The 25,990-nt window shown below is 43.7% G+C and overlaps 1 protein-coding gene across 3 annotated transcripts; it reads left to right on the forward strand.

Annotated features, from left to right (window-relative positions):
- The first annotated feature begins 810 nt into the window (after positions 1-810).
- CCDC82 (coiled-coil domain containing 82) lies at positions 811-17,129 on the forward strand. Of its 3 annotated transcripts, none has more exons than XM_054164920.1 (7): positions 811-876; positions 1,473-2,016; positions 2,630-2,843; positions 4,002-4,094; positions 7,345-7,469; positions 9,189-9,359; positions 16,853-17,129. In XM_054164920.1, exons 2-7 carry the CDS (start codon positions 1,480-1,482, stop codon positions 17,072-17,074), a joined length of 1,362 nt encoding a protein of 453 aa, XP_054020895.1. In that variant the 5' UTR covers positions 811-876; positions 1,473-1,479; the 3' UTR covers positions 17,075-17,129. The 3 variants fall into 3 exon arrangements, with proteins under 3 accessions (XP_054020895.1, XP_054020894.1, XP_009904419.2); XM_054164919.1 differs by having other exon boundaries at positions 832-870; XM_009906117.2 differs by having other exon boundaries at positions 845-882.
- Positions 17,130-25,990: the final 8,861 nt, after the last annotated feature.

Genomic DNA, 25,990 nt, shown 5'->3' on the forward strand with positions numbered 1-25,990 from the left:
ACATGTGCTCAGCGACTCAGTGCACGCTGCGAAGTTGCTTATTACCCAAACCAGAACCTTGTGGTGAGTTGGCAGGTCTCTCTTTGAACACCATCACTAGTAAGACCTCTCCATATCAGCCTCTGATTTTCCACATGGATATAGGGTGAATTGCACAGAATTAGAGCCCTCGGCATGTTCCTGCTTTTGGCTGAGAAGCCTAATGAGAAATTGCTGGCACCACACTCCAAATGTGATTTACCAAAGTGCTGATTTCTTCCATAGAGGATGAGAGGAGGTAGTGGCTTTCTCGAATATGAACACCACTGGGATCTCTGCTCTCTGACTGAGCCCCAGCCTGGCACTCCCGAGACATTCTCATAGTTACAGCTGCCACGATCTGCTTTCCATGCCCTGCATCGTTTGGGAGTTGAAGGCGGTAAAATTGGCGGGTTTGTTCCCAAGGCTGCAGAGAACACGTGGGATGGCAGCTCTGAAGAAACTGCTTTGACAGAGTGAGTCTCAGGCCAAGCCGGTTCTCAGCGGCTGGTCACAAACCCTAGCCACCGGCAGACCCTTTGTGGCGCTGCCCACAACTGAGCCCCACCGCTCTGTAACACCGCACGGAACCCGGCGGAAGGGAAATGAACGACGCGTATCACCCCGCCTCGGGGAGAGGACTCGAACCCGCTGCCTCCGGCTGTCCCGCCCTGCGCGCCAACCCGCGAGCTCAGGCGCGCCACGTGACACACCCTCCCACGTCTCCCTGCCGCCCAGCACTTCCGCAAACATCTCAGCAGCTGAGTGACAGGGGTGGCGACCAATGGCAGCGCAGAGAGTTTCGGGGGCGGCGGCCTCTGCTCAGCGGCTGTGCGCCGGGACGCGGGAACGGTAATGGCAAAAGTAAGGGCTGCGGGTGGGCCACTGAGGGGAGGGAGGAGTTGGGTTTGCCCCATGGCTGTGGTGCTGTCTCGGACTCGGGCCCTTCTCTACTCAGCTGAGCGCGGCCCTCCTTAGGGCGCCTGTGTCGCGGCGGGACCTGCTGCTAAGCGGCCAGGTGGGGGTAGGCCCGGCGGCCTGTGTAGGGTGGTCCCTCCTCAGCTAGGGGAGCTGCATGTCAGTGAGGCCTGCTGCTGCTCCAGACCGAGCGACGTACCTCCTCAGGAGCAGGGGAGTTCAGTGCCTCAGTCGTATTCTTCCAGTGTTGGAGGGGATTATGGGATCGGTAGCTGAACTTAACACCTGACTTTTCTCAGTTCATTCATGTGTGGCTAGTTCTGCTCTCCTGCAGTTTTTGAGTAAGGTATATTCTCTTCAGAAGCTTCTGCTTATGCATAGTTTTGTTTGGTGCTGATTTCTGCATGTCTCTCTTAATAACATTAAGCCATGCATATGTAACAACATATGCATTGCTCTCTCATTTTTTTTTCTTGAGTGGCATGATGTGGTAAGTGTTTTATCTTAACAATTTGTGTTTTGATGTGTTGTCACAGCCTTACAATGGAGATAAAAGCAGCTATCAGAAGATATGAAACAAGAAATAAGACAGCAGGAGCTGAACTGTCATCATCCAAATCTCGAGTTGATTGGAGGCGTACCAAGAGGGAGCTCATACTGCTTGACAGCAATGACGAAGGCTCAGATACCTCTGATGAGCAGGAACCTTCCACATCAGAAGAGGAAGCGGATGAAAAAGATGAAACTGTTGTGAAAAACCTTTCGGATCAGGAAGAGAAAAGCCGCGGTGGGGAAGTCACAGAAGATGGTGAGGAAGAATGTATCATGCCTGGGAAGCGTAAAAGGTTGATCTCCTCTGTCTTGTATGACAGCGATGAAAGTGAGGACAGTGATATAGTCGTTAGAAAAGTTTTTGCTAAGCGGCCCTGTATAATGGATGAAAATGACAGTTCTGAAGAGCAGCAGCCTGATAAAACACAAGATACTTCTGCTAGCAGGAAACAGAATGTGTTTGCAAAATTGAAAGAACTTGCAAGACAAAGAGCAACTCGGAGATCCTGCAGCACCGAAAATTTTGAGGTCTGGATTTTACCTTTGAAATTCAGTTGGAGAAAATACTGAATGTAGGGGAAGGTGAAGACTAGTTACATAAATCAGGGTAGTCTTACTTATATCTTGGTTTGAGTTTTATTAATGACAGTAGTTCTGTCACATTTAACAGTTGACACATTAACTAGATAGCAATGTTGACTACTGAAACTATTATATTCAGTTTAATTTTAGTCACTGAGGGTTTAAGAATTTTCTTTCATTTGTTCTTTCAGGCATTCTGATGACTAAGCATCATATATCTGTCTAGTCAGAAAGGAAAAACTTCTTTGTCATTCCCTTTTTTTTCCCCTAAAGAATAGACTCATAAAAGGACTATAGTTTTTATCAGCCCACAAAATAACTGCTGAAGTATCTTAGAGATCTCAGGTTAGCTTAATTCCTACAACTGCACTGAGGAGAGGTACATGGAGATGGCTTTCTTCTAGTCAGAATGATGTATATTTTTGAAACCTACTATTTCTTGCTAATTGAACAAGTAGTGTTATTAGAAGGTCAGAAATTTTACCCATTATATGCAGTGTTTTATAAGTGCAAGTAGCAAAAACTCTTGTGGTTGAAATTCTTTTTAAATTTTAATTAGGACTCTCATGATGAAGCAGAAGAGGAACCACTTTGTCAGTTGCCTCACACTGGGACAGAAAGTAGTGAAACTGACAGTGACAGCATGAAAGATTTCATAGTAGAGGAAGATGAGGATGACAACATAGAGCATGTACAGAGTGAAAACCAGCCACAGCAGAAGGAGCTCCCAAATACATCAAATAGCGAGTTGCTGGCACACTACTTGCCACACTGTAAGATCAAAATTAGTGATGGTTCTGTATGTATAACTTGCTGGTAGTGCTGTAAGAAACATTAATGGACTGTAAGTAAAAACACTATGTAATTGAAAATGGTATTTTAAAAGCAGGTTTTTAAAAGGCTTCAGTTTATTGTGGAAGCACTCTGATTTCCACAGCAAACTTTTGCAGTCTGCCTGTACCTTATGGAAAGGAGGATAACATTTTGGGGAAGGAAGGGAAGCCCTCTTGCAAAGATTGCTTTTTCTAAGGTGGTCTGATTCAGAATGAAATAGGCTGCCTGTGATACAGTCATTCCTGTGGAGACCTAAAAGCATTATTCTTCATCTTGTGTTACATGCTAAGAGTAGCCATGTTCATTCTGGCCAAATTTCGTTCTGGACAGTGACATAAAATTCTTCACCATGAGATTTAGATTTTGAGATCTTGAGATTATTTTTGATATTTTAGTGTATTTTTATTCCATGGTGGTGAGACTTGGGAGCCCAAGTCTGTAGGGGTCCCTGAACCCCCATTATGCAATTTCAGCTGGGCTGCACTGAGTGAGAAAATGTTTCAAGCTGATTGCTTGTGAAAACTGTTACCTGGAAGACACAGAGAGGTTTGAAACAAAATTTATGCTGGTTATCTTCTTACATATTTTGTTGTTCAGACTAGACAGTTGGTGCTGGTGTAGAAGGTCAAGAGCATTTGTGGTGTTTCTTCCCCAGTAAAAATCTGACCAGAACTGTGTATATTTGAAAGTAGAAAAAAGGGGGGGTGGGAGCTGAGACCAAACAACTCAAGCAAAACACAAAAATCCCACAAGCTTGGCCTTCTCTGGCTGGCACTATTTCCTGCTATTCATAGAACAAATTATTCCTGTAGTGTTTGTAACTTTTTCTGTGGGTTCTTCTTGCTGAAAGGACAAGTGACTTTAGAATGCTAAAATTCATTTGGATCATGGGGATGAGAAACACTGTTTAAAGGCAAGGTCTGATGTGTGTGGATGTTTTTCATTTCAATTCTTTTAAGATCCATGTTTAAGTGGCTTTAAAATCCTAAATTTACAATAATGGAAAAAAACCCAGTTCTTTTTGACAGTACTTTTAACATTGCTTACAGTTTGTTTGTTTACTTAGTAGATTATTGGTTCTTTTGCTTTCTCCCCAGTATCTCGCTGCAGTCATTATGTACACTTCCAAAGAATAGTGAGGGCTTTCCTGATAAATGCAATTGATGACACTTTTCTGAGCTCACTATATGGTAAGTAAATTGCATTAAATAATATAACAGTGTATTCAAATTTATACAAAAACATTTGTTCTATGGAACGATGTCTCCTGATGACAGTATGGGACTATTGAGTGCTGAGATCTCCCGAGGAGGTGGTGGAGTCACCATCACTGGAGGTGTTCAGGAGGAGACTTGATAGGGTGCTTGGTTGCATGGTTTAGTTGATTAGGTGGTGTTGGATGATAGGTTGAATAGAATAGAATAGAATAGAATAGAATAGACCAGGTTGGAAGAGACCTTCAAGATCATCGTGTCCAACCCACCTACCAATCCAACCCACCTACCAATCCAACCCACCTAAACAACTAACCCATGGCACCAAGCACCCCGTAAAGTCTCCTCCTGAAAACCTCCAGTGATGGTGACTCCACCACCTCCCTGGGCAGCCCATTCCAATGGGCAATCACTCTCTCTGTATAGAACTTCTTCCTAACATCCAACCTAAACCTCCCCTGGCGCAGCCTGAGACTGTGTCCTCTTGTTCTGGTACTGGCTGCCTGGGAGAAGAGACCAACATCTGTCTGTCTACAACCTCCCTTCAGGTAGTTGTAGATGGTAGTAGATACAGTAGATGGTAGTTGGATACAATGATCTTGAAGGTCTCTTCCAACCTGGTCTGGTCTGGTCTATTCTATTCTACTCTATTCTACTCTATTCTATTCTATTCTATTTGTTCTTGGTTTTGCCACTCTGTAGCATTGTGAATGGGGGGGTGGAGGGAAAGCAATCTGTCTGAAAAGGATGGAATAGTCTTGGAGAAATGTGTAAGTCTTAATTCTTTTAAACTCAGAAAACATTCTAAGATTTAGGGAGGTGTTTCTTTGTTACTGATCAGTGAAATTAATTTCAAAGTGGCCCTCTCTATGAAAACATTTCCAGATCCCCTGATTTGTCAGTGTTACCTGCTCTGAAGGCTTTTCTGAAGAATTTGATGGGTAATAATTTTAGATGTGGAATTACACCACATCTGATTACTTTTTTTCTTCCTCTCTCTCTTTTTTTGTATATTTTATGCTTTCAGATAAATTTCAACTGCAGTCAGTACTTCTTGTCTCATTATTGCTGGGGAAGTACTCTCTGGCATTTGGTGTAATGGGGCTGATTGGCAACTTCAGTTGTAGTTTCAGAAACACTAAAACTGGGATTAGTGAGAGGACTGGCAGTGGCAGGTTGTGGAAGGAGTCAGCAAAGTGCCAAAGAGAGGAAGTTTTGGTGTCATCAGGAACTAAGAGGAAATGGAGAAACTGAGGTAGACCACAGACTTCAAAATAAATTATTTTTGGAGCAACAAATGTGTTTCATCTATGGCTGATAGTTCTTTCAGGTGTTAGTTTTGTTTTGTTTAATCAAGTGTAAACAAGCTTATGAAAAGAAAGAAGTAAACTTTGGCAGGTTGTCATAGCTTCCTTCTACTTCAAAACGTATCTGCTCTCCAAAGCTAACAACTTAGTGCCAGCGCTGGAAGTAGATCAGCTGTGCAGGTGACTTGGAGGTTGTGTTCTGTCTTTCTGAAGAACATTTTATCATATGGACATAGGCTAGTGTTACAAAAATACATATTTTTGTAACAGAATGCATTTTTCTGAGTTAATGGAATTGAATCTCTTAATTAGTGTGAATTGAGCAGCTACTTAAGTATTAAGAGTTCAGACTCGCTTTTTCTTGTGAGGGTTTTTCTGTGGTCTGGCACAGCCACTTCAAGCCTTTAGTATAGCTGACTTTGTGAAAATGCTTGTGTGAAGTGTATATGGAAAGCCAATTGATTATAATTATGGTGGCTATAATGATAATGTCAATTAACTGGTTTTATATAGAAAACTAGACACCCAGTGGGCTTCCTCAGTTTTATTTCTTTGATAGCAGCATTGCTAAAAGACTAGGGAAGATTGTGCAGTTGATTTGCATGTCTATACCTGTGAAGCTCAATACAGTATGAATTGGCCTGCACCTATGTTAAATTCCTGGAGTCCAGCATGTATTTGAGAGTGTCATAGTTTAAACCCCACTGGCAGCTAAGCACCACACAGTTGCTGGCTTGCTCCTCCCTACTGTGCAGGAATGGGGGAAAAAAAATCCCTCATGGATTGAAATAAAACAGTTTAATAGTTTAAGCAAAATATAATGATGGTGATGATGATGATGAAAAGAGACATGAGAAAAAGAAAGAAAACCCAGGAAAAGTGATGCACAGTGCAAATGCTCACCACCCACCAGCTGATGCTCAGCCAGTCCCTGAGCAGCAATCAGACCCTCCCAGCATGATTTCTAGGGTATGGTATATCCCTTTGGCTAGTTGGAGTCAGCTATCCTGGCCATGCTCCTTTTCAGCTTCTTGTGCACCTGGCATAGCATGGGAAAATGAAAAATCCTTGACTTAGAATAGAATAGGTTGGAAGAGACCTTTGAGATCATCGAGTCCAACCCATCATCCAACACCATCTAATCAACTAAACCATGGCACCAAGCACCCATCCAGTCTCTTCTTAAACACCTCCAGTGCTGGTGACTCCACCACCTCCCTGGGCAGCACATTCCAATGGCCAATAACTCTTTCTGTGAAGAACTTCCAGGAAGAAAATTAACTTTATCTCAGCTGAAACCAGGACAAGGAGACAGTTGTGGAGTAGTGGTAGTTTTACTCATCTTCATACTTGTTTATTTTGCATGAGTGAGTATTTGGAAGCACTTACGCTGTATTTCACTGTGCCGCTGAAGTGTAAAGGTCTGTTTCTGTGTGATGATCTTGAAGGTCTCTTCCAACCTGGTTTATTCTATTCTTCATAAGTGATGAAGACAGTTGTCAAAATGTGTGCTACAAAGCAGATCAGAGCAGTTTGTTTTCATGGACTGCAACCTCCTCCCTTATGTACAGCTTACATAAACTGGACAACATCCTGACAATTCCCCCCCCACCACCCCTTTCCGTTCTTATAAATGGGATCAAATGAATGGCTGTCCATTTGGGAAGACAGCTTCTCACTTTAACCTTGATTGCAGAGTATTCATGCACCTCCTGTGATACAGACTTCTAAAATATGCCAGTTTATAAAAGATGCATGGATCGCTTCTGTGTGACAGTAGCAAATGTGTTCAGTAATAACCTATTAAAATCGTTCACAGCTCTTAGTACGCAAGGGCAGAATGTCCTGGGAAATGTTATTTGAAGAAATTGGTGAAACATGGGGTGGTCAGCAAATTAATAATGACTCTCACTGAACAGATGGGACAAGACAAAAGAAGTATGCACAAGAGATGTTGCTCTCACTTCATTATTTGGACGACCGCTTCATTCAGCCTCGTCTTCAGAACTTAATCTCTAGAAGTCGCTGGAAAGATCGGTACAAGGTATGTAGCTGCTTCTTCACACAGTGAAGTGGGCTCCAGATATTCCTTTTCTAATACTATTATTCTCAGCAAAGGTACAGTAATTGCTATAATTAGATATACTCTTGATACTTAGAATAGAATAGAATAGAATAGACCAGGTTGGAAGAGCCTTCAAGATCATCGCGTCCAACCCATCATCCAACACCATCTAATCAACTAAACCATGGCTCCAAGCACCCCATCCAGTCTCTTCTTACATACATCAAAAGTATTTTACGTGTTTATAACCAGAAAAAAAGTTTGGGTAACAGAACAGACTCTGTCCTCAGTCACCTGAATGCTCATCCTGGCAACTTCAGCGGATGGCTGAGAAATTTTGTGTCACTTGGTAAGTGCTACAACCAAATTTCTTCCTCCTTTCCCAAAAAGGTAAATCAGTATGTTCACCATAAATCTTATTCTACTTAAAATCACTGCTGGGTGTGAAGGAGTTGGGGCTGTTCAGTCTGGAGAAGAGAAGGCTCTGAGGTGACCTAATTATGGCCTTCCAGTAACTGAAGGGGCCCTACAAGAAGACTGGAGAGAGACTTCTCAGGATATCAGGTGGTGATAAGACTAGGGGGAATGGAATGAAGCTGGAGGTGGGGAGATTCAGGCTGGAGCTGAGGAGGAAGTTCTTCCCCATGAGAGTGGTGAAGCCCTGGAATGGGCTGTCCAGGGAGGTGGTTGGGGCAGCATCCCTGGAGGTGTTTAAGCCCAGGCTGGACGAGGCTCTGGCCAGCCTGATCTAGTGTGAGGTGTCCCTGCCCATGGCAGGGGGGTTGGAACTAGATGATCCTTGTGGTCCCTTCCAACCCTGACTGATACTATGATACTAAAAGAAGTCAATAAACAGTTAGCTACTTGCTGTATGCAAATTGCTAGAATAACCTTTGTGTGATAGGTGAAGTGGTCTAATAATCACAGAATGAATGGAGTATGGGCAGTGGAGAGATACAGTGTATTTATTTGAAACAGACCAAATTATATAGTTGATCCACTTCCACCCCCTCCAAAAAAGAAAAGAGAGATGAGAGAAAATTAAGTGCCAGGATAGAGGAGCCATTCTTTGGATCTGAAGGCAAACAGAAGAGTGAACTGTTGGAAACTGAGTGAAATGTTGGAAAATTATTGACAAGGTTTATGTTTGGAACTGTGGTGAAAGTCTTAGATTTGAATCTCTTTGGTTTCTCTTGCACCAGTTTTTCTGCAAGTAATAGAGTACTCAGCAGCTTATTTGAGACATAGAATCATAGAAACAGTGAGCTTGGAAAAGACCTCAAACATTATCGAGTCCAGCCTGTCACTCAAGACCTCAGGACTAACTAAACCATGGCTTCAAGTGCCACGTCCAATCCCCTCCTGAACACCTCCAGGGATGGTGACTCCACCACCTCCCTGGGCAGCACATTCCAGTGGCTAACAGCTCTCACTGTGAAGAACTTCCTCCTCACCTCGAGCCTAAACCTCCCCTGGCACAGTTTGAGACTGTGTCCTCTTGTTCTGGTGCTGATAGCCTAGGAAGAGAGACCAACCCCTACCTGGCTACAACCTCCCTTCAGGTAGTTGTAGAGAGCAATGAGGTCTCCCCTGAGCCTCCTCTTCTCCTGGCTTAAACAACCCCAGCTCCCTCAGCCTCCCCTCAGAGGGCTTGTGCTCACAGAGCCTCTTCAATGGCGTTTGAAATCTGCTTTCCAGGAGCGTGTGGATTGTTACCCAGCTGTTCGCATAGTCATGAGCAGTTCCAAAATGATGTCCTGTCAGGCCTGTGAAATGAATCGGTATTGCAAGTTTAACGTGCTGCTCTCTGGAAAGCTTTACAACAGCACAACTTTGGAAGTGGATGACTTCATGTCAGATGACAAGCAGGTAACTCCAAACAAGTACCCTATGTAATTACTATTGAGCTTTGCCTAGTGTTACAGAAGGTCATACAAAGAATAGAAAACCTATCAACACATCTTCTGTCTGTAATGTTCGAGTCATAGAATCATAGAATCAACAAGGGTGGAAAAGACCTCAGAGATCATCAAGTCCAACCTGTCACCCAACACCTCTGGACTAACTAAACCATGGCTTCAAGTGCCACGTCCAATCCCTTTTTGAACACCTCCAGGGACAGGGACTCCACCACCTCCCTGGGTTGTCCATTCCAACAGCCAACAACTCTTTCTGTGAAGAACTTTCTCCTCACTTTGAGCCTAAACCTCCCCTGGCACAGCTTGAGACTGTGTCCTCTTGTTCTGGTGCTGGGAGAAGAGACCAACCCCCACCTGGCTACAACCTCCCTTCAGGTAGTTGCAGAGAGCAAATAATGTCTCCCCTGAGCCTCCTCTTCTCCAGGCTAAACAGCCCCATCTCCCCTAGCCTCTCCTCATAGGGCTTGTGCTTGAAGAGTCAAGAGTTAAGCTGCTGTACTTCTATTCACTCTATTAAATTTTTTTAGTATGAGAACTGTTATGCAGTTTGGAGGAGTATAGTATTGGAGTTACCTAGGAATTGTGAAGCAAGTTCCTATGAAACTTAAGAGAGATGAAGCAGAGGCCTTTTCCTCTGCTTCCCACCCCCACCCTTTCTCATGTGTTGGCAAAGAGGTAATGAAAACTGTATTCAAACAACTAACTTCTATCAAGAAATTAAATCTGGTAAACCTTTGTGTTTTCCTGCATCACAGTGATAGATGTGTGGTTTCCTCCCTACTTATGCCACTTAATAGTAGTACCTGATGCAACACATGTACTTGCAGTGCAGTGAGTATAGGCAAGCAGAAGCTGCACTTCATGCTAAAAAAGATAAATGGGCTCTAACACATGCAGTAGGGTTTATTGATAACTTTTGCCCTCAAGTCAAATTTGACAGTTGCCTCGATTTTTGTTCTGCTTCAAATCTCTGCAGTCTGAGTCTCCTCGGGGTCAAGAAGGAAACTGGAGGTACATAGGATGTATAGAACGCTGCTCAGAATGCTTGTCTGTTGTAGTGCACGGGGAGGCAGTCTGAAGCTGTGTTAGAGGCTGACAGCACTCATGAAGTTTGGCATACTAACCACAGTTCTAATGTGAGCACTCAATCAGTTCCTTCTAAAGCAGCTTTTTGTTGTTGTCAGAGGACATTTAATGGAAGACTGAAAATCCTAAAGTGGATGCATATTCTCAAAGGAAGGAAAAATTGCAGCAAAGAAATTGCACGAGTGAGTGGTGCTCTGAACATGCCTGGCAGTCCTGATTTTCATCAAGTACCTGAGAAAGACTCCAACATTATTTGTTAAAATCTTGAATAGATCCTATCTCCTCATGCCAGGAGTCTGAGGCTTTAAATCAAGACTAGCATTTGCCTCACATTTGCATACAGTCTAAATATCAGAATGCCTTTCCACTGAAGTTGGATCCCTTGAAATCCCGTTACTTTTGTGTGCGCCTATAATGCCCTTCAGACTTTCCCAGCAGGACTCTTGCATTGATTAGCTTTCAGAAAGTAATTCTAAAAGTGACTTTCTGCATAATGGACAGTCACCTCCATTAAATGATTGTACCTTCTATTTTGTTGAAGATTAATTTGACACTGGGTCAGTAACTCTGTGCCTACTGTACCTCTAGCATTTGGAGCAGCGGCTCTAGTTTGCTCTAGGTCAGAACGCTGAGTGAAATAGTGCCACTGTCACTCTGATAGCCAAAGTACAGCCTTTCTTTCCCATCTGCTATTTCCCATGTAGCTGTTACTCAGGACAGAATATCTTGACATCTCAGTTGCATTGACACTTGCAGTTGCTGATCTCCTTTTGCGAGTTGTTACTTACTACTTCAGTACATTTTATTAGAGCCCTTTTTCTTACTGCATTGTCAGAACTAATTGTCCAAACTAGAAAGAAAATTCCATTTAGGTAGTCTTGCATCTTCTTCTCAGGTGTCTCTACTAGGACATTTTGGATTGAATTGTATTTCTGGAATGCAATCAATCTTTCATATCATTACCTTCATTTTAGATGACTCAGGGAGTCAATTGTGTTATATTTCACAGCTGAGACATTTGAAGCCATTGACTCTTAGGAACCTGGATGTTCCTAATTGGGGATCTTCCCTTCAAATTCAGAGGTTGTTATAATTAGGTATGCATAACCCCTTCTTAAATAAGGTAACTAATGATCTCTTATGATAAAACACATGCTTTGTCAAGAATAAAATGTTGCTACAATTGTGTACCAAGCTGGTATCCAGGTTCTGCCTTTAGCCCCTTGCAGGAGGTATGGAAGTTAACATTCTTTTTTGTGAGCATACAAAAATGTTTGAATACAGCCAGAGCTCCTCACAGTAGTTGCTGAAAACAAAAAAAGTGTCCAAACAAGTTCTATCTACAGTATATTTTGAAAAGCAGCATGATGGGATTACTTACATAAAAATAAAGTGAAGGCCTCATCAAACTAGAAGTGCACCTTACTGAAGCTCGAGCCTGCTCTGCTTGTAATTTAGGGTCTAAGACAACCTGTGCCTTTGAGTTTTTCTTGAATAGATTACAGGTCCTTCAAGCAGCACTTGTCAATTCTGTGTTTTGATAAGAGTATGTGTGCATGAGATAGCCAAGAGGGCTAGGCATTTCCAGCAAGGCTTTTTACAGAATCACAGAATCACCAAGGCTGGAAGACACCTCAGAGATCATCAAGTCCAACCTGTCACCACCGACCCCAAGACTAAACCATGGCGCCAAGTGCCACATCCAGTTCCCTCTTGAACACCTCCCTGGGCAGCACGTTCCAGTGGTGAATGACTCTCTCAGTGAAGAACTTTCTCCTCATCTCAAGCCTAAAATTCCCCTGGCACAGCTTGAGACTGTGTCCTCTTGTTCTGGTGCTGGTTGCTTGAGAGAAGGCACCAACTCCCTCCTGGCTACAACCACCCTTCAGGTAGTTATAGACAGCAATAAGGTCTCCTTTTCTCCAGGCTAAGCAATCCCAGCTCCCTCAGCCTCTCCTCATAGGGCTTGTGCTCAAGGCCTCTCCCCAGCCTCGTTGCCCTTCTCTGGACACGTTCAAGTGTCTCGATGTCCTTCTTAAACTGAGGGGCCCAGAACTGGACACAGGACTCAAGGTGTGGCCTAACCATTGCAGAGTACAGGGGCACAATGACTTCCCTGCTCCTGCTGGTCACACTATTCTTGATGCAGACCAGGATGCCATTGGCCTTCTTGGCCACCTGGGCACACTGCAGGCTCATGTTCAGCCAACTGTCAATTAGCACCCAGGTCCCTTTCTGTTTGGCAGCTCTCCAGCCACTCTGACCCCAGCCTGTAGCTCTGCATGGGGTTGTTGTGGCCAAAGTGCAGAACCCAGCACTTGGATTTGTTAAATGCTGTCCTGTTGGACTCTGCCCATCTGTCCAGTCGGTCAAGGTCTCTCTTCAGAGCCCTTCTGCCCTCTAACAGATCAACACCTGCTCCCAACTTGGTGTCATCTGCAAATGTGCTGATTAGTTTATTGCAGGAAACCAGTAAGTCTTTGGCAGTCATACTAGCACTGATAACTGCATTCCATCAGGACCCATATGGGTCGCTAAATGTAGATCCCTAGTTTGAAAATCTTCAGTTTTTCATGAGAATTGTGTGCCTTACCTAACAAGAACCAGTCAGGGAACTAGTACAAGAATTTAGTCTTGCTTTCAGCTTCCAAATTAACTGTGCAGATAACAGTAGCAGTTATCTCACTGCTGTCCAAACATTATCCTACATAAAGCATTGGCTGCTTTTCACTTTATAAAAAGCTTGAAATACCTTAGTGAATATTGAGCTAACTTACTGGTTCATTTTTGTCCTCTTCAGCTCCATAGTAGAAAATGGAAGTTTTTACCCTGTGTATTCCAGCACCTGGTGAGATGCCTGCCATGTGCATACTCAATATAGCTCAGAGGCTGTAGAACAGACCAAGGAGAGAAAGCTTTTGAGCACTTTCCAGTCATTTTTGGTAGTGCCTTTGCAGTGAAATGTTCATCTTCTTCTGGTGACCTGTAATTTACAGCACTAAAGGTACTGTTTTCAAGTAGTCTTTGAAGCTCTTCTGGCAATGCATTGATCAACTTTTCCTGCCAGTTGAGAGGGAAAAAAAGAAGTGTGGGGGGGAAGGCACAGAGAGCTACACAAAACTGGCATTTCAAGAACTTAATTGACTGAAAGAGAAGGCAGATCAGATGGAATGGAAGCACAGAGTCGGACTGCTTTCTGAAGGTTTATTTGAAAGTGGATGTGGAGAGAACAAAACCAGACCTCCAACCCACTTCTTCTGCATAAAACTTTCCCTTTCTCTCATCTCTGAAGTATTCTGCTTTGCCAGTAGAAAGAGAAGAGAAACAGCTGCTCGGTTTTGCTTAGGCTTGCAGTGATTGTCTGTGTGTAGCTGCCAATTCTCATTCCTCCGTGGTCAGGGGGAATCAAACGGTTCAGAGGCATAGGTGTCTCCCACACTTCTTTGCTCCTGTGTTGCCTGGATTATAACCTCTTCTCTACTCAGGCTTGGTGTTCTACCTCCCTTTATTATCATGCTTAGAGGAGATGGATTCAGTCATTACATGTTGTGTTATTGTCAGGCTGTGTTCCTGCATTCCATACAAAGTGATTTAACACAACTTTTTCTGATATGGCCAGCTTGAGTAGATAAGTTAAGCATTAGAACAGAGTCACTGAGACCTGTGAGAGGAAAAAATTAGAATGAGTACAGTACTGAGATTCTTTCCAAAGCTGCATTCTGAAATAGCATTGTATTTTTAGATTATCTTTCTTGCTTTAAATGCACAATACATAACGACATTGTGTGATACTTAGCCATTTTCTTCTGCCATTTCTCCAATGCAGAAATGCTTTACAACTTGCACATAAAGCAGCTATGAAACCCACTGCCACAGGATACTTTGGAAGGGAGAAGTGTTGGTGGGTCCCAAAAGGGATTAGACAGGTTCTTGGGCAACCTTCTTTCACGCTGTGGAACATGGTGGTTGGGATAGAATCATAGAATCAACAAGGTTGGAAAAGACCTCAAAGATCATCAAGTCCAGCCTGTCACCTAAGACCTCATAGCTGCTAGACTATGGCACCAAGTGCCACGTCCAATCCCCTCTTGAACACCTAATGATGATACAGACTTAGTTGTTGGCTGATGAAAGCTGTGCACTAATGTTAAGATCATTCTGGTGTTCACCCTGCCTCATACACTAACTTCCTAATTACCTCCTGCTAGCTGTTGTCAGGGGAAGAAGTGAGCCATCAGTGTGATGTAAGATGGTATCTCCTATTTTACATCACCTAATGTTCCAGATGCCAAACCTCACTGCTTGGGATACTTGAAAAGTTCTGAAATGCTCCATGGAACACCACAGCTCAGTTCTTGATTGTTTCAGTATTTAAAATGATACTTTGGAATTTGGAATTAATCAAGGTTAGGCATTTGTTGGTAGGTCTTGCACTTCAGAAGCAGCTGTAGGACCAAACACAAACATCAGCTTTTCAGTTTTGGGGAGAACAGAAAATGGAGGTGCATATAGGTACATGCACATGAGCAGTGGAGAACTGCAATATAGTAATGGGATTTTATTTTTTTAATCTCAAGATGGTTAAAATGTCAGGTAATAACTAGCCTACTGTAGATCACATCAAAATTCTTTTGAGTTCATGTGTCTCTTTTGCCTTCAGTGATGTTACAGCTGCTCTTGTCAGTTGAGCTGTGTCAGGGGCTGGGCTGGCCACTAAAAAGTGACAGACACACTCTACCAGTCCCTCCCCCTTCCTAATGGAAAGATAAAGGGAATAAGGGTACACCTAGGGATTGGAAAACTAAAACAGCTTTAATGGAAATAGCAACAATAAAATGAAATACATAAAAATCAATATTGAACCTGCTCCCCTGATAGCAATTAGCCACCAGCACCACTGATCCTGGGACAGAAATCCCAGACTGAACTCAGCAGCAGATGGGAACCAGATTCAGGAGCTGTATTCTGGAATGGGATTCAAGAACTCGTGGATAGGGATCAAAGGCAGAATGAAAAGAGCCCTCCTGGGATTCTGGCCATTGAAGGAGAGGAAGCAAAGAAGAAAAAGAGGCCTGACCCTCATCTTTGTATCAAATATGGCTTGTTTGGAATAGAATCCCTTGTTGATCAGTTTAGGGTCACCTGAACTGTCTGATCCTCCCTGCAGGTGTGGCCTTTTACTCTGCACACCCACACAGTACACAAGATTTAGCAGTGACCTTGGTCTACATAGCAACCCTTGATACTAGCTAAAAACATTGAGTGTTATCACTACTGGAAGCAGACACTGTCTGTGGAAACATGCCCTTAGCTGCAGAAAGTGCAGTGACTTAGACTGAGCTGAGAAGTAAAATCACTGAACAGAATTTCATGGAATCATAGAAGCAATAAGGTTGGAAAAGACTTCAAAGATCATCAAGTCCAACCTGTCACCCAACACCTCAGGACTACTAAACCATGGCACCAAGTGCCATGTCCAATCCCTTTTTGAACACCTCCAGGGACAGTGACTCCACCACCTCCGTGGGCAGCACATTCCAGTGTCTAAAAACTCTCTCTCTCTGAAGAACTTTCTCCTCACCTCCAGCCTAAACTTCCCTTGGTTCAGCTTGAGACTGTGTCCTCTTGTTCTGGTGCTGGTTGCCTGGGAGAAGAGACCAACCCCCACCTGGCTACAGCCTCCCTTCAGCTAATTGTAGACAGCAATAAGGTCTCCCCTGAACCTCCTCTTCTCCAGGCTAAACAACCCCAGCTCCCTCAGCCTCTCCTCATAGGGCTTGTGCTTGAGACCTCTCCCCAGCCTCTCTGGACAGCCTGTTCCAGTGACCCTCAGAGTGAAGATGTTTCTCTTCATGTTGAGGTGGAACCTCCTGTGCTGTAGATTATATCCATTGTCCCTTGTCCTACCACAGGGTGCAACTGAGCAGAGCCTGTCCCCTCCCTCTTGAAACTCAGCCCTCAGATATTTATAATCATTTATTAAATCCCCTCTCAGTCTTCTCTTCTCCAGACTAAAAAGCCCCAAATCTCTGAGCCTCTCCTCATAGGGCACACACTCCAGTCCCTTCATCATCCTGACTGCTCTCCATTGGACTCTTCTCAAGTAGATCCCTGTCCCTCTTGAACTGCAGAACCCAAAACTGGATGCAATACTCCAGGTGAGGTCTCGCCAGTGCAGAGTGGCTGTGAAAATTAGGTGGTCTTGTGCTGCTTTTATGCATGTGGTGTCATTCTGTTTATTTCATGATTCAAAAACTCTTCCTAGACTCACTAACCAAGCAGACTGACAGCTTCTCTTTGTAGTGTCAGGGTAATCCCAGCTCTGTCGGAGGGAATGATTTGTTGGTGTTGGCCTAGGTCCTGAAGGTTGGACAGGTGTGTGCGGATCGGACAAGAGTTTATCATAATTTGAAGCACTTCAAATACAAGTTGTATGTGGACTGCAGCTCCATTGCTGAGTTGGATGGTGTGGTGGATGAACCAGTCAAAGACACGGTGGATCGGCTTTTCAGCCACCTGGAAGACAGTGGGTGGATTCAGAAGGTACGCCTGAGTTATTTGATGTGTCCATTTCCTTAATGTCTGTCCATAAAATGTCTGATTTAATTGGTCAGCTCTGATTTACTGGGCTTCAATAATAGAACTTGGCTTAACCATTCATCCACTTCTGCTGAACCAGTCTCTCAGACAGTAGTGTGCTGCTGTGTTCACACAGAGTTTAAGTCGGCATTTGATGTGAAGCTTTTTGACAGCTGTATGATCTGTGGTGGGCAGGCTCTTGTTTCATGTGAAAGCAGCACCACCACAAACTGAAGCTGTAATCTGGAAAGATTGGAAACACCTACATGTGGCACAGCAAGATTATGGTATTCTTCTATTTACACTGAAGTACTTTGAGTAATGCAGAAACACTTTATCAGCATTTTTAAGACGACTTTGTAAACCAATTTTAAGACAGCTTCTACACATGTATGTAGCAAGCTTTCAGCTTACATTGTTTCTGAACCATTGCAGACATACAGTGAAGAAAAAAACCCATAGTCTTTATGTAATTGAGTTACTGAACATTGATAAAAATAATACAGGCTTTATTTTATTTGCAGAGGTACGGTGAGCTTGAAGACTACATGAATGATGCAGACAACTTCCAAGAAGAGAAAATGGATTAAGGGCTCTTTGGAAGACACATAGTAAAATTCAAATGGCCTGCTTTATATACATGCACTTTATGTCTGCTTAGTCTTCATGCTTCTTTTTAGGTGGTGTTAAATCCATATGCCTTTAAGCTATGGTTTGAGAATGTGCTGTGATTTCTTTTTTCCTCATTTGTGTCAATAATAACCCAAAGTTTTACCAAATCAGTCCCTCCAGTCTCACTGCTCAGAAAAGTAGCATCTCAGTGTCTGTTTACTTGAGAAATGAAACTTCCCCTTCCTGCATCACAGGGAACGTAGGAGATGCAGAGACCTTTTCCAGTAGGTATTTTTGGAGAGGTTCTTGTTATCCGAGGACACGTGACTTTCATCTTACCCTCCTTGTGGCTGATTATGTGCAAGTAAGTCCAGCTGTTTAGAATGCCAGCTAAACAAACCACCAAATGCAAAGATCTATATTCCCTCAGAGGAGCTAGTATAGACTGTTGCAAGATTCTATGATTCTAAGGCAGCAGAGGAAATAATCTGCATTTGCAGTGCTCTCTTAGAAAGTAAGTGATGAGTCACATTACAGGCATCATACAGACTGAGTCCAGCATAGCTACCTAAATAAACACTTGGGCCCACAGTGCTATCTCTGATAAGCAGCTGAGGCAATTTGCTGAGATTTTAAACATCAAATTAAGTTGTGCAGACATAATGGCCACAACTTGCAGTAGCTAAAGAATGGATTAATGTGGCCAGGCAAGATAAGCAAGATTTCTGCAGGGTAATTTAACACAGTTACTTTGCTCTTACTCAGAATCATGCACGGCTTACCTGAATTGCATGAAGCCCAAATCAGGTTTTTGGGACAGGGCAGTAAATTTTGAGGAGCTAGAAGGGTTAAGCACTGTCTTCTCCATTCTGAAAATTTGGATGTGAGCCAGCCATGTGCACTTGCAGCCCAAAAAGCCTATTGTATCCTGCGCTACATCAAATACATCATGGCCAGCAAGTTGAAGGTGGTGATTCTCCTGGTCTCTTCTGCTCTTGTGAGACTGCCTGTGGAGTACTGGACACAGATGCAGGACCTTGCACCACACAGCTTGGTGTCATCAGCAAACTTGCTGAGGGTACACTCAGTGCCGCTGTCCATGTCACCAACAAAGACGTTAAACAAGACTGGTCCCAGTACTCATCCCTGAGGGACTCCGCTTGTCACTGGCCTCCACTTGGACACGGACCCACTGACAGCCACCCTTTGGGTATGGCCATCAAGCCAATTCTTCATCCACTGCATGGTCCATCCATCAAACCCATGCACCAGCTTGGAGACCAGGATGTGGTGTGGGACAGTGTCAAAGGCTTTGCTCGGGTCCAGGTAAATGATATCAGTTGCTCAGCCTTCATCTATTAATGTTACGACCTTGTCATAGAAGGCCACCAGGTTTGTTAGGCAGGATTTGCCCTTGGTGAAGCCATGATGATTGTACCAAATCACCTCTTCCTTATTCTTCTGCCTCAGCAGAGCCTCCAGGAAGGTCTGCTCTATGATCTTACCAGGCACAGAGGTGAGACTACACGGCCTATAGTTCCCTGGGCCATCCCTCTTTCCCTTGTATAAAAGTCTTCTGTGGCTGAGCAGCATAATGAAAAGGAAGATGTTAACACTCTAGATTCTTTTAAAAAGTTGCTTTCTCAGAAGCAAAAGTAACAAAACCTTATTGCTCATGGATTTGTGCTTAAGAAATGCCTGCAGTCATTATGCCACTCTACTGGGAACAGATATGCTGAGTGGCTGGGCAGCTGCTGCCAGGTATATCACTTAATGGTGAACATCTGTTGGCTTTTTTCCCTTAGGGACAGCATCTTAGATTTGTCATTCACTTCATTGTAATAAGTGAAGTGCTTTTTTAAGAGGCTGAAAATCAGCAGTGATTTAGGTGCTGTTAGAGTAAGGTAATAGCAGCAGTTGGCCCTTTTACCACACACAGATACAAGATTTACAAACCAACATGAAAAATCCAAGTAAACAGACCTTGAAAATACTACTTCCAAGCTTTATCTGTGATGTAAATATGTAAATCTTCTGAGATTTGATATGCCTCTTTTCCTGGTTACTAAAGCGGAAGGAAATCTCTGTTCTTTTCCATCTTCATCCCTGTTCTGAGAGTATTGGTGGGAACACACTTATCAACCTAAAAGTACTCAGGAATCTGTCTCATACATCCCCTTATAGGAAAAAAAACAATGCCTCTTGATGCCTCACCTCTTTCTGTTAACAAAATCTCTGTGCACTTTTGTTGGCTCCTCCATAAGAGTCAAAACAACCCTTACCTTTGGTGGAACTTTATTCTTACAGAGGAAAACCATTCTAAAATAAATTGGGTTTGTACCACATGATGGAGTATGCCCTATCACAGCCTTCCTGACTGGTCTTAATTTCTGCTGCCTTCTGAATTTTTCTGGAAACATGTTGGACTCTATGGTTTGGTTTTTTGTTTTGAATTTTGCTATCAGAATTAACTGTGTTCTCACTTGGCCACATTTTTAACTGTTTGCCTACCAAGATAAAAATAAGATTGGGAAATTTTGGCTTGCTGATTACTGGTAATGTTGTACAAATACATACATTTTGATCTGCAATTAGAATTGACAAAGTTTTCCAATGATTCATTTTACTTTCTTCTCACCTCTTCGTTCCCCTAGGAAGTGTGAGCTATCTACTTTCTTACTCCTGCAGGCATTTTTACCACATCTATGTTTTTCTGTCTCTTAACAGGGATACAAATGTGTCCTGTTAGACTTTAATGGAAGAAAATGCCTCCATAGATTTACTAATCTTGGCTGTGCCATCACCAGCTGGACTAAGAAAATGCCTAGGAATGGCCTATCCTGGCCTGCATCAAGAACAGTGTGACCAGCAGGAGCAGGGAAGTCATTGTGCCCCTGTACCCAGCACTGCTTAGGCCATACCTTGAGTACTGTGTCCAGTTCTGGGCCCCTCAATTTAAGAAGGGCATTGAGACACTTGAACGTGTCCAGAGAAGGGCAATGAGGCTGGGGAGAGGCCTTGAGCACACCCCTGTGAGGAGAGGCTGAGGGAGCTGAAATTGTTTAGCCTGGAGAAGAGGAGGCTCAGGGGAGACCTTCTTGCTCTCTACAAATACCTGAAAGGAGTAGCCAGGAGGGAGTTGGTCTCTTCTCCCAGGCAACCAGCACCAGAACAAGAGGAGATAGTCTCAAGCTGTGCCAGGGGAAGTTTAGGCTCAAGGTGAGGAGAAAGTTCTTCACAGAGAGAGCCATTCATCACTGGAATGTGCTGCCCAGGGAGGTGGTGGAATCACTGTCCCTGGAGGTGTTCAAGAGGGGATTGGACGTGGCACTTGGCGCCATGGTTTAGTAGTCATGAGGTGTTGGGTGACAGGTTGGACTTGATGATCTTTGAGGTCTTTTCCAACCTTACTGATTCTATAGTTCTGTGCTATCACTGGTATTCTATTTCAGCAGAAAACTGATAACTGATTTGGCTTGGCAGGAGCTGACATAATGTTCATGTGTGTATAGTCTCTACTAAACTTAGATATTTCCCTATGAGAGTGGAAGAAGTGATAATATTTTTGTGGCTGTTTTGGCAGAAGAGTTTCTAAAAGAGAATTTAAAGTGTCATTATATCCTATTTACACTTAGCTTCAGAGGAAATGAAAAGATTTATTTTTTTCAGAAGAGCTGTGTATGTTAAAATTTAGATCAAATTTTCCAGGACCAGTTATAAATGCTACTAGTTGCACAGCATGAAGTACAGAGACAACTCTTACCACCTGAGACCTTCTACATATAGCAATACTTAGTAAGAAAATTTCTAGCAGGAAAAAAAAGTGCAAAATATCTCAGGATGGGAGCAGTCAGAAATCCAAACTGTCTTTTATCCTTCCTTCTCCACATTAGAGAATTGGAGTGGAGTTAGGCGGTGAGTGAATATAATGTTTGCTCTGATCAGGTATTCTTAATTGTCTTTAGTGTTAATTTTTGATGTATTAGCTCTAATTTAAGATAAAGTGCCTGTCTTAATGGAATAATGAAGAGAGCTCAGTATGTGATGAGACTTGGTGCAGGTGATTGATTGTACCTGGAAATTACTTTAGTTCCTGTAATGCTTCAACAATCTGCTCGAGGTCAAGTTCTGTAACATGAGGCTGGCAATGATAAAGTTCCCACAGGGTATTTAAGCACAGAATCAGGCCTACACAAGTTAGGTACTTCTGGGAGAGTAGGCCCTTGTCAGTCTATATTCTATGTCCAGTTCTTGCACTGCAGTGTGAAAAGAAATTGTTTTTCTCACTATGTCTCTCAGGTTTTGGAAAGAAAGTCACATATGGATCAATTGGCCAAGAAGGCCAATGGCATCCTGGCCTGCATCAGGAACAGTGTGGCCAGCAGGAGCAGGGAGGTCATTGTGCCCCTGTACACTGCACTGGTTAGGCCACACCTTGAGTCCTGTGTCCAGTTCTGGGCCCCTCGGTTTAGGAAAGATGTTGAGATGCTGGAACCTGTCCAGAAAAGGGCAAGAAAGCTGGGGAGGGCTTTGGAGCACAGCCCTGTGAGGGGAGGCTGAGGGAGCTGGGGTTGCTTAGCCTGGAGAAGAGGAGGCTCAGGGAAGACCTTATTGCTGTCTACAGCTACCTGAAGGGAGGTTGTTGCCAGGAGGGGGTTGGTCTCTTCTCCCAGGCATCCAGCACCAGAACAAGAGGACACAGTCTCAAGCTGCACCAGGGGAGGTTTAGGCTGGATGTTAGGAAGAAGTTCTTCACAGAAAGAGTGATTGGCCATTGGAATGTGCTGCCCAGGGAGGTGGTGGAGTCACCATCACTGGAGGTGTTTAGGAAGAGACTGGATGGGGCACTTGGTGCCATGGTTTAGTTGATCAGATGGTGTTGGGTGAGAGGTTGGACTCAGTGACCTCAAAGGTCTTTTCCAACCTGGTTAATTCTGTTCTAATTGGGATGGTAGACTTAGTGCTAATAATAGATAGCTCTTACTATCATTTTTTCAACAATGAAGGCTTCTGTTTCCAAAAAGCAGCTATTTCTGGGACTTCAGCAGGCAATTACAGGCAATTCCCAGGGTTAACTCCTCTAGTCTGCTTTTATTTGGATAAATAAAGACTTGTAGTTTTATCCTTCTTTAAGTCTGTCTGAATAAACAGAGTGGGTGTGTTAGATAAACTTGTAAATACAAAACCACTCCAAGAGTACACATAAAATAGAAGCATAGAATCAATAAGGTTGGAAAAGACCTCAGAGATCATCAAGTCCAACCTGTCACCCAACACCTCAGGACTAAACCATGGCTTCAAGTGCCACGTCCAATCCCTTTTTGACCACCTCCAGCGATGGTGACTCCACCACCTCCCTGGACAGCACATTCCAATGGCCAATCTCTTTCTATGAAGAATCTCTTCTTAACATCCAGCCTAAACCTCTCCTGGTGATGCTTGAGACTGTGTCCTCTTGTTCTGGTGCTGGTTGCCAGGGAGAAGAGACCAACCCCCCCCTGGCTACAACCTCCCTTCAGGTAGTTGTAGAGAGCATTAATAGACTTTATAACAGTTGATTTTCTGATTATTCTTCTTTGAGAAATACAAACTACCAATTTCTAATCGGAATTTAGAGGTGAGACAAAAGAATGTAAGAAAGTCTGAGCTACCAGACAAGGAATAATGCAAGAAATATGTGGAATGGTATTGAAGGATCCTATTAACACACACCCCACCCCCCCCCCCAGTAGCTCCACTTCCCTGAATAATTTATATCAATATTGTTTTTTTTCTAGGTGGTAGGTGATAGCAAGGGGTTGTTTGGGTTTGTTTGGGTTTGGTGGGGTTTGGTTGTTTTGGTTTGTTTGGGTTTGGTTGTTTGGTTTGGGGATTTTGTTTGTTTGTTTGGTCCTCTGTTGTGTATTTAATAAGCTGTAGACATAGCTTCTTTAGATTGCTCTGGGGGTTATATTCTTAAGAAAAATCTGTAAGATGGCTTATTTTACAGCTTAAACAGAGCAGTGATTGCTTGCATCTTGTGCCCAGGCTGGAAGGACATGAAAACTTGAGTCAGGTGCAGACTCTGCTCCAAAGTTAAACATTTGATCAGGTGAGCAGCACGATCCATAAGCCTGCCACACTGGGGATACCCCAGGAAATACAGGTCTGGCTAAGAACCCTCACTGAAAGCAAATGGAAATGGATGGAAATTTGCTCCAGTTTGCAGAGTCCTCTGCAGGGTTGATATTAAGCATGTGCTGTCCTGGAGGAGTTAATAAAACTTTGATACATGATTTCTAAACACAGATGAATGAGGTATGTGCCTAGATTCAAGCATGTGCTCAAGTTGTGGATGACATAGGTTCAGCAGAGTCTTTTTTGTTCCATTTTTGGAAAGTGATTAGCACAATGGGACGCCTATGGTGAGAATTCCTGGCTGTGAAGCCAGCAAAAATAACTGCTTTACTGATCTGGAAGGGGCTGCTGACTTCAGGCACTCAGAGCTTCAACAGCAGTAGTGAATTCATACAGAAAAACTGCCCAAGCGTGACAGCTCACTTGAGATTATAGTATCATGTAAAAAGGTCACAAATTTATACAGGCAGAAGGAAAAAAATTGTTCAGGACCTCTTCAATGTTTTGTTGCATGTGTTTACAGAACACCTATGACCTGAGTGGCACGTGATGTTACATACAGTGATGTTAAGAGCCGCTTGCTTTAGAAAAAGCTGATCACTAGCCAAGCCAAAAATGGTATCCAGGCACTGGAAACATTCGCCAGCGTCTTCTGGACAAAACTTGAAAAGCCGAGGGATGAATTCAGGGCATTTCCCTCTCTGAAACACCGGGGGCAGCATTCGCTGCGGATTGAGCGCTCGGGACTGGAAGCGCAGCCCAGCAACCAGCTGTCCCTCACCCCTGAAAGGATCTACCAAACCACAACGTATCAAATGCTGCTTGGCGAAACGCGAACCTTAAGCCTCTTAAGTTAACGTTCAAAAAATCTTTGTTTTGAAAGCTCATTCTCTGGGTTCTACAGAATCTTGTAAGGGAGAGAGAACTCCTGCAGCTGTCCTATCTTCCAGAGCAGCATCACTGATTTCCATATTCCCACATCAGCCCAGACTTTGTTAAAAACACTCGTGCTTATTGTCCATGAGCTCATGTGTTACTGTTACATGTGTGCTCTGTGACCAACCCTCTGAAACGTAGCAGTGACAATCTGAGCTATAAAGAACAAGTAAAAGTGAGGCCTGAAGCAAAGGTAACATTGTCCATTATTTTACAAACATTCTCTTTTCCAGCAGTACCAGCCCATTGTTCTCAACAGACACATGCTGACGGTGTGTATCAAATCATAACTCACTCTTCCTCAGCTGTTCTAGGCCAAGCACAAAAATCTTTTCCCCTTAGTGGTAACACCTTCCCCTGAAGGTAGCACATCCACAACTCTGGCTTCCTCAGGCTTCATCCCTCAGCAAAGAATCAAATCTTTAGCTGGGGCAAACATGGTCTGAATGTGCTGGATAGTCTGGCTACTGCTCGCACAGCCAGGTCCTGGCAAAGCAAAGGGATGTTTGTTGCAACATGAGGGGCATGAAATTGTTTTTTCTCTGTATTGCCCACATGTCCAACACTGCCTTTTATGTATTTTGGGGCAATTTCCAGGAATGTGTCATTTCATCATTGGCATCCAAAGTATCTATGTGCATGACCTTGGGAAGGGAGAAACCCACCTTTTGAGAGGGTTATATTCGTGGTATGTTGTGATGAAATTCGTGCATTTTTCTGACTGGAACCACCACAGAACTGAATGCAGAGATGATTGCACCCTTGTATTAGGCGCTGCACAGTACAAAAAGACCTGAAAGATTTTCCATCAGGGATCTGTGTCTGCATGTTTGGGGGCCATCTTCATTTCCAAAGAGGTATTTGGGAATTTGGACAATACAGCCACGGCAGCACACTTGTATTGCTTTAACAGAACCAGCCATCTCCCAGCTATTTCTGTATCCCCCTTCACAGCTCACCTACAACAACATGCAGGACCTGACGGCTCCCAGTTAGTACCAGGAGACAGTTTGCCCAGTTGGCAGCCCCTGCTCTAAACAGAGAAGCACCAAAGCTGCGGCTTCCCCAGGGAGGAACCAAAAAGTACAGCGTCTTTGCCCCAGACACCCAAGACGCTCATGTCGAGAGCCTGGAGCTCCCACATCCCAAGCCTAACCTCGTGTCGTGCACTCGTCCCGTGCATGAGAGCGCTCTAGAAGGCACTGCTTGTTTTTCTGCCGCTTGTTCCAGATAAATCCAGCTGGTAGAGGA

This window comes from Dryobates pubescens, chromosome 10, assembly GCF_014839835.1.
Source record: "Dryobates pubescens isolate bDryPub1 chromosome 10, bDryPub1.pri, whole genome shotgun sequence".
NCBI classification, from domain to species: domain Eukaryota; kingdom Metazoa; phylum Chordata; class Aves; order Piciformes; family Picidae; genus Dryobates; species Dryobates pubescens.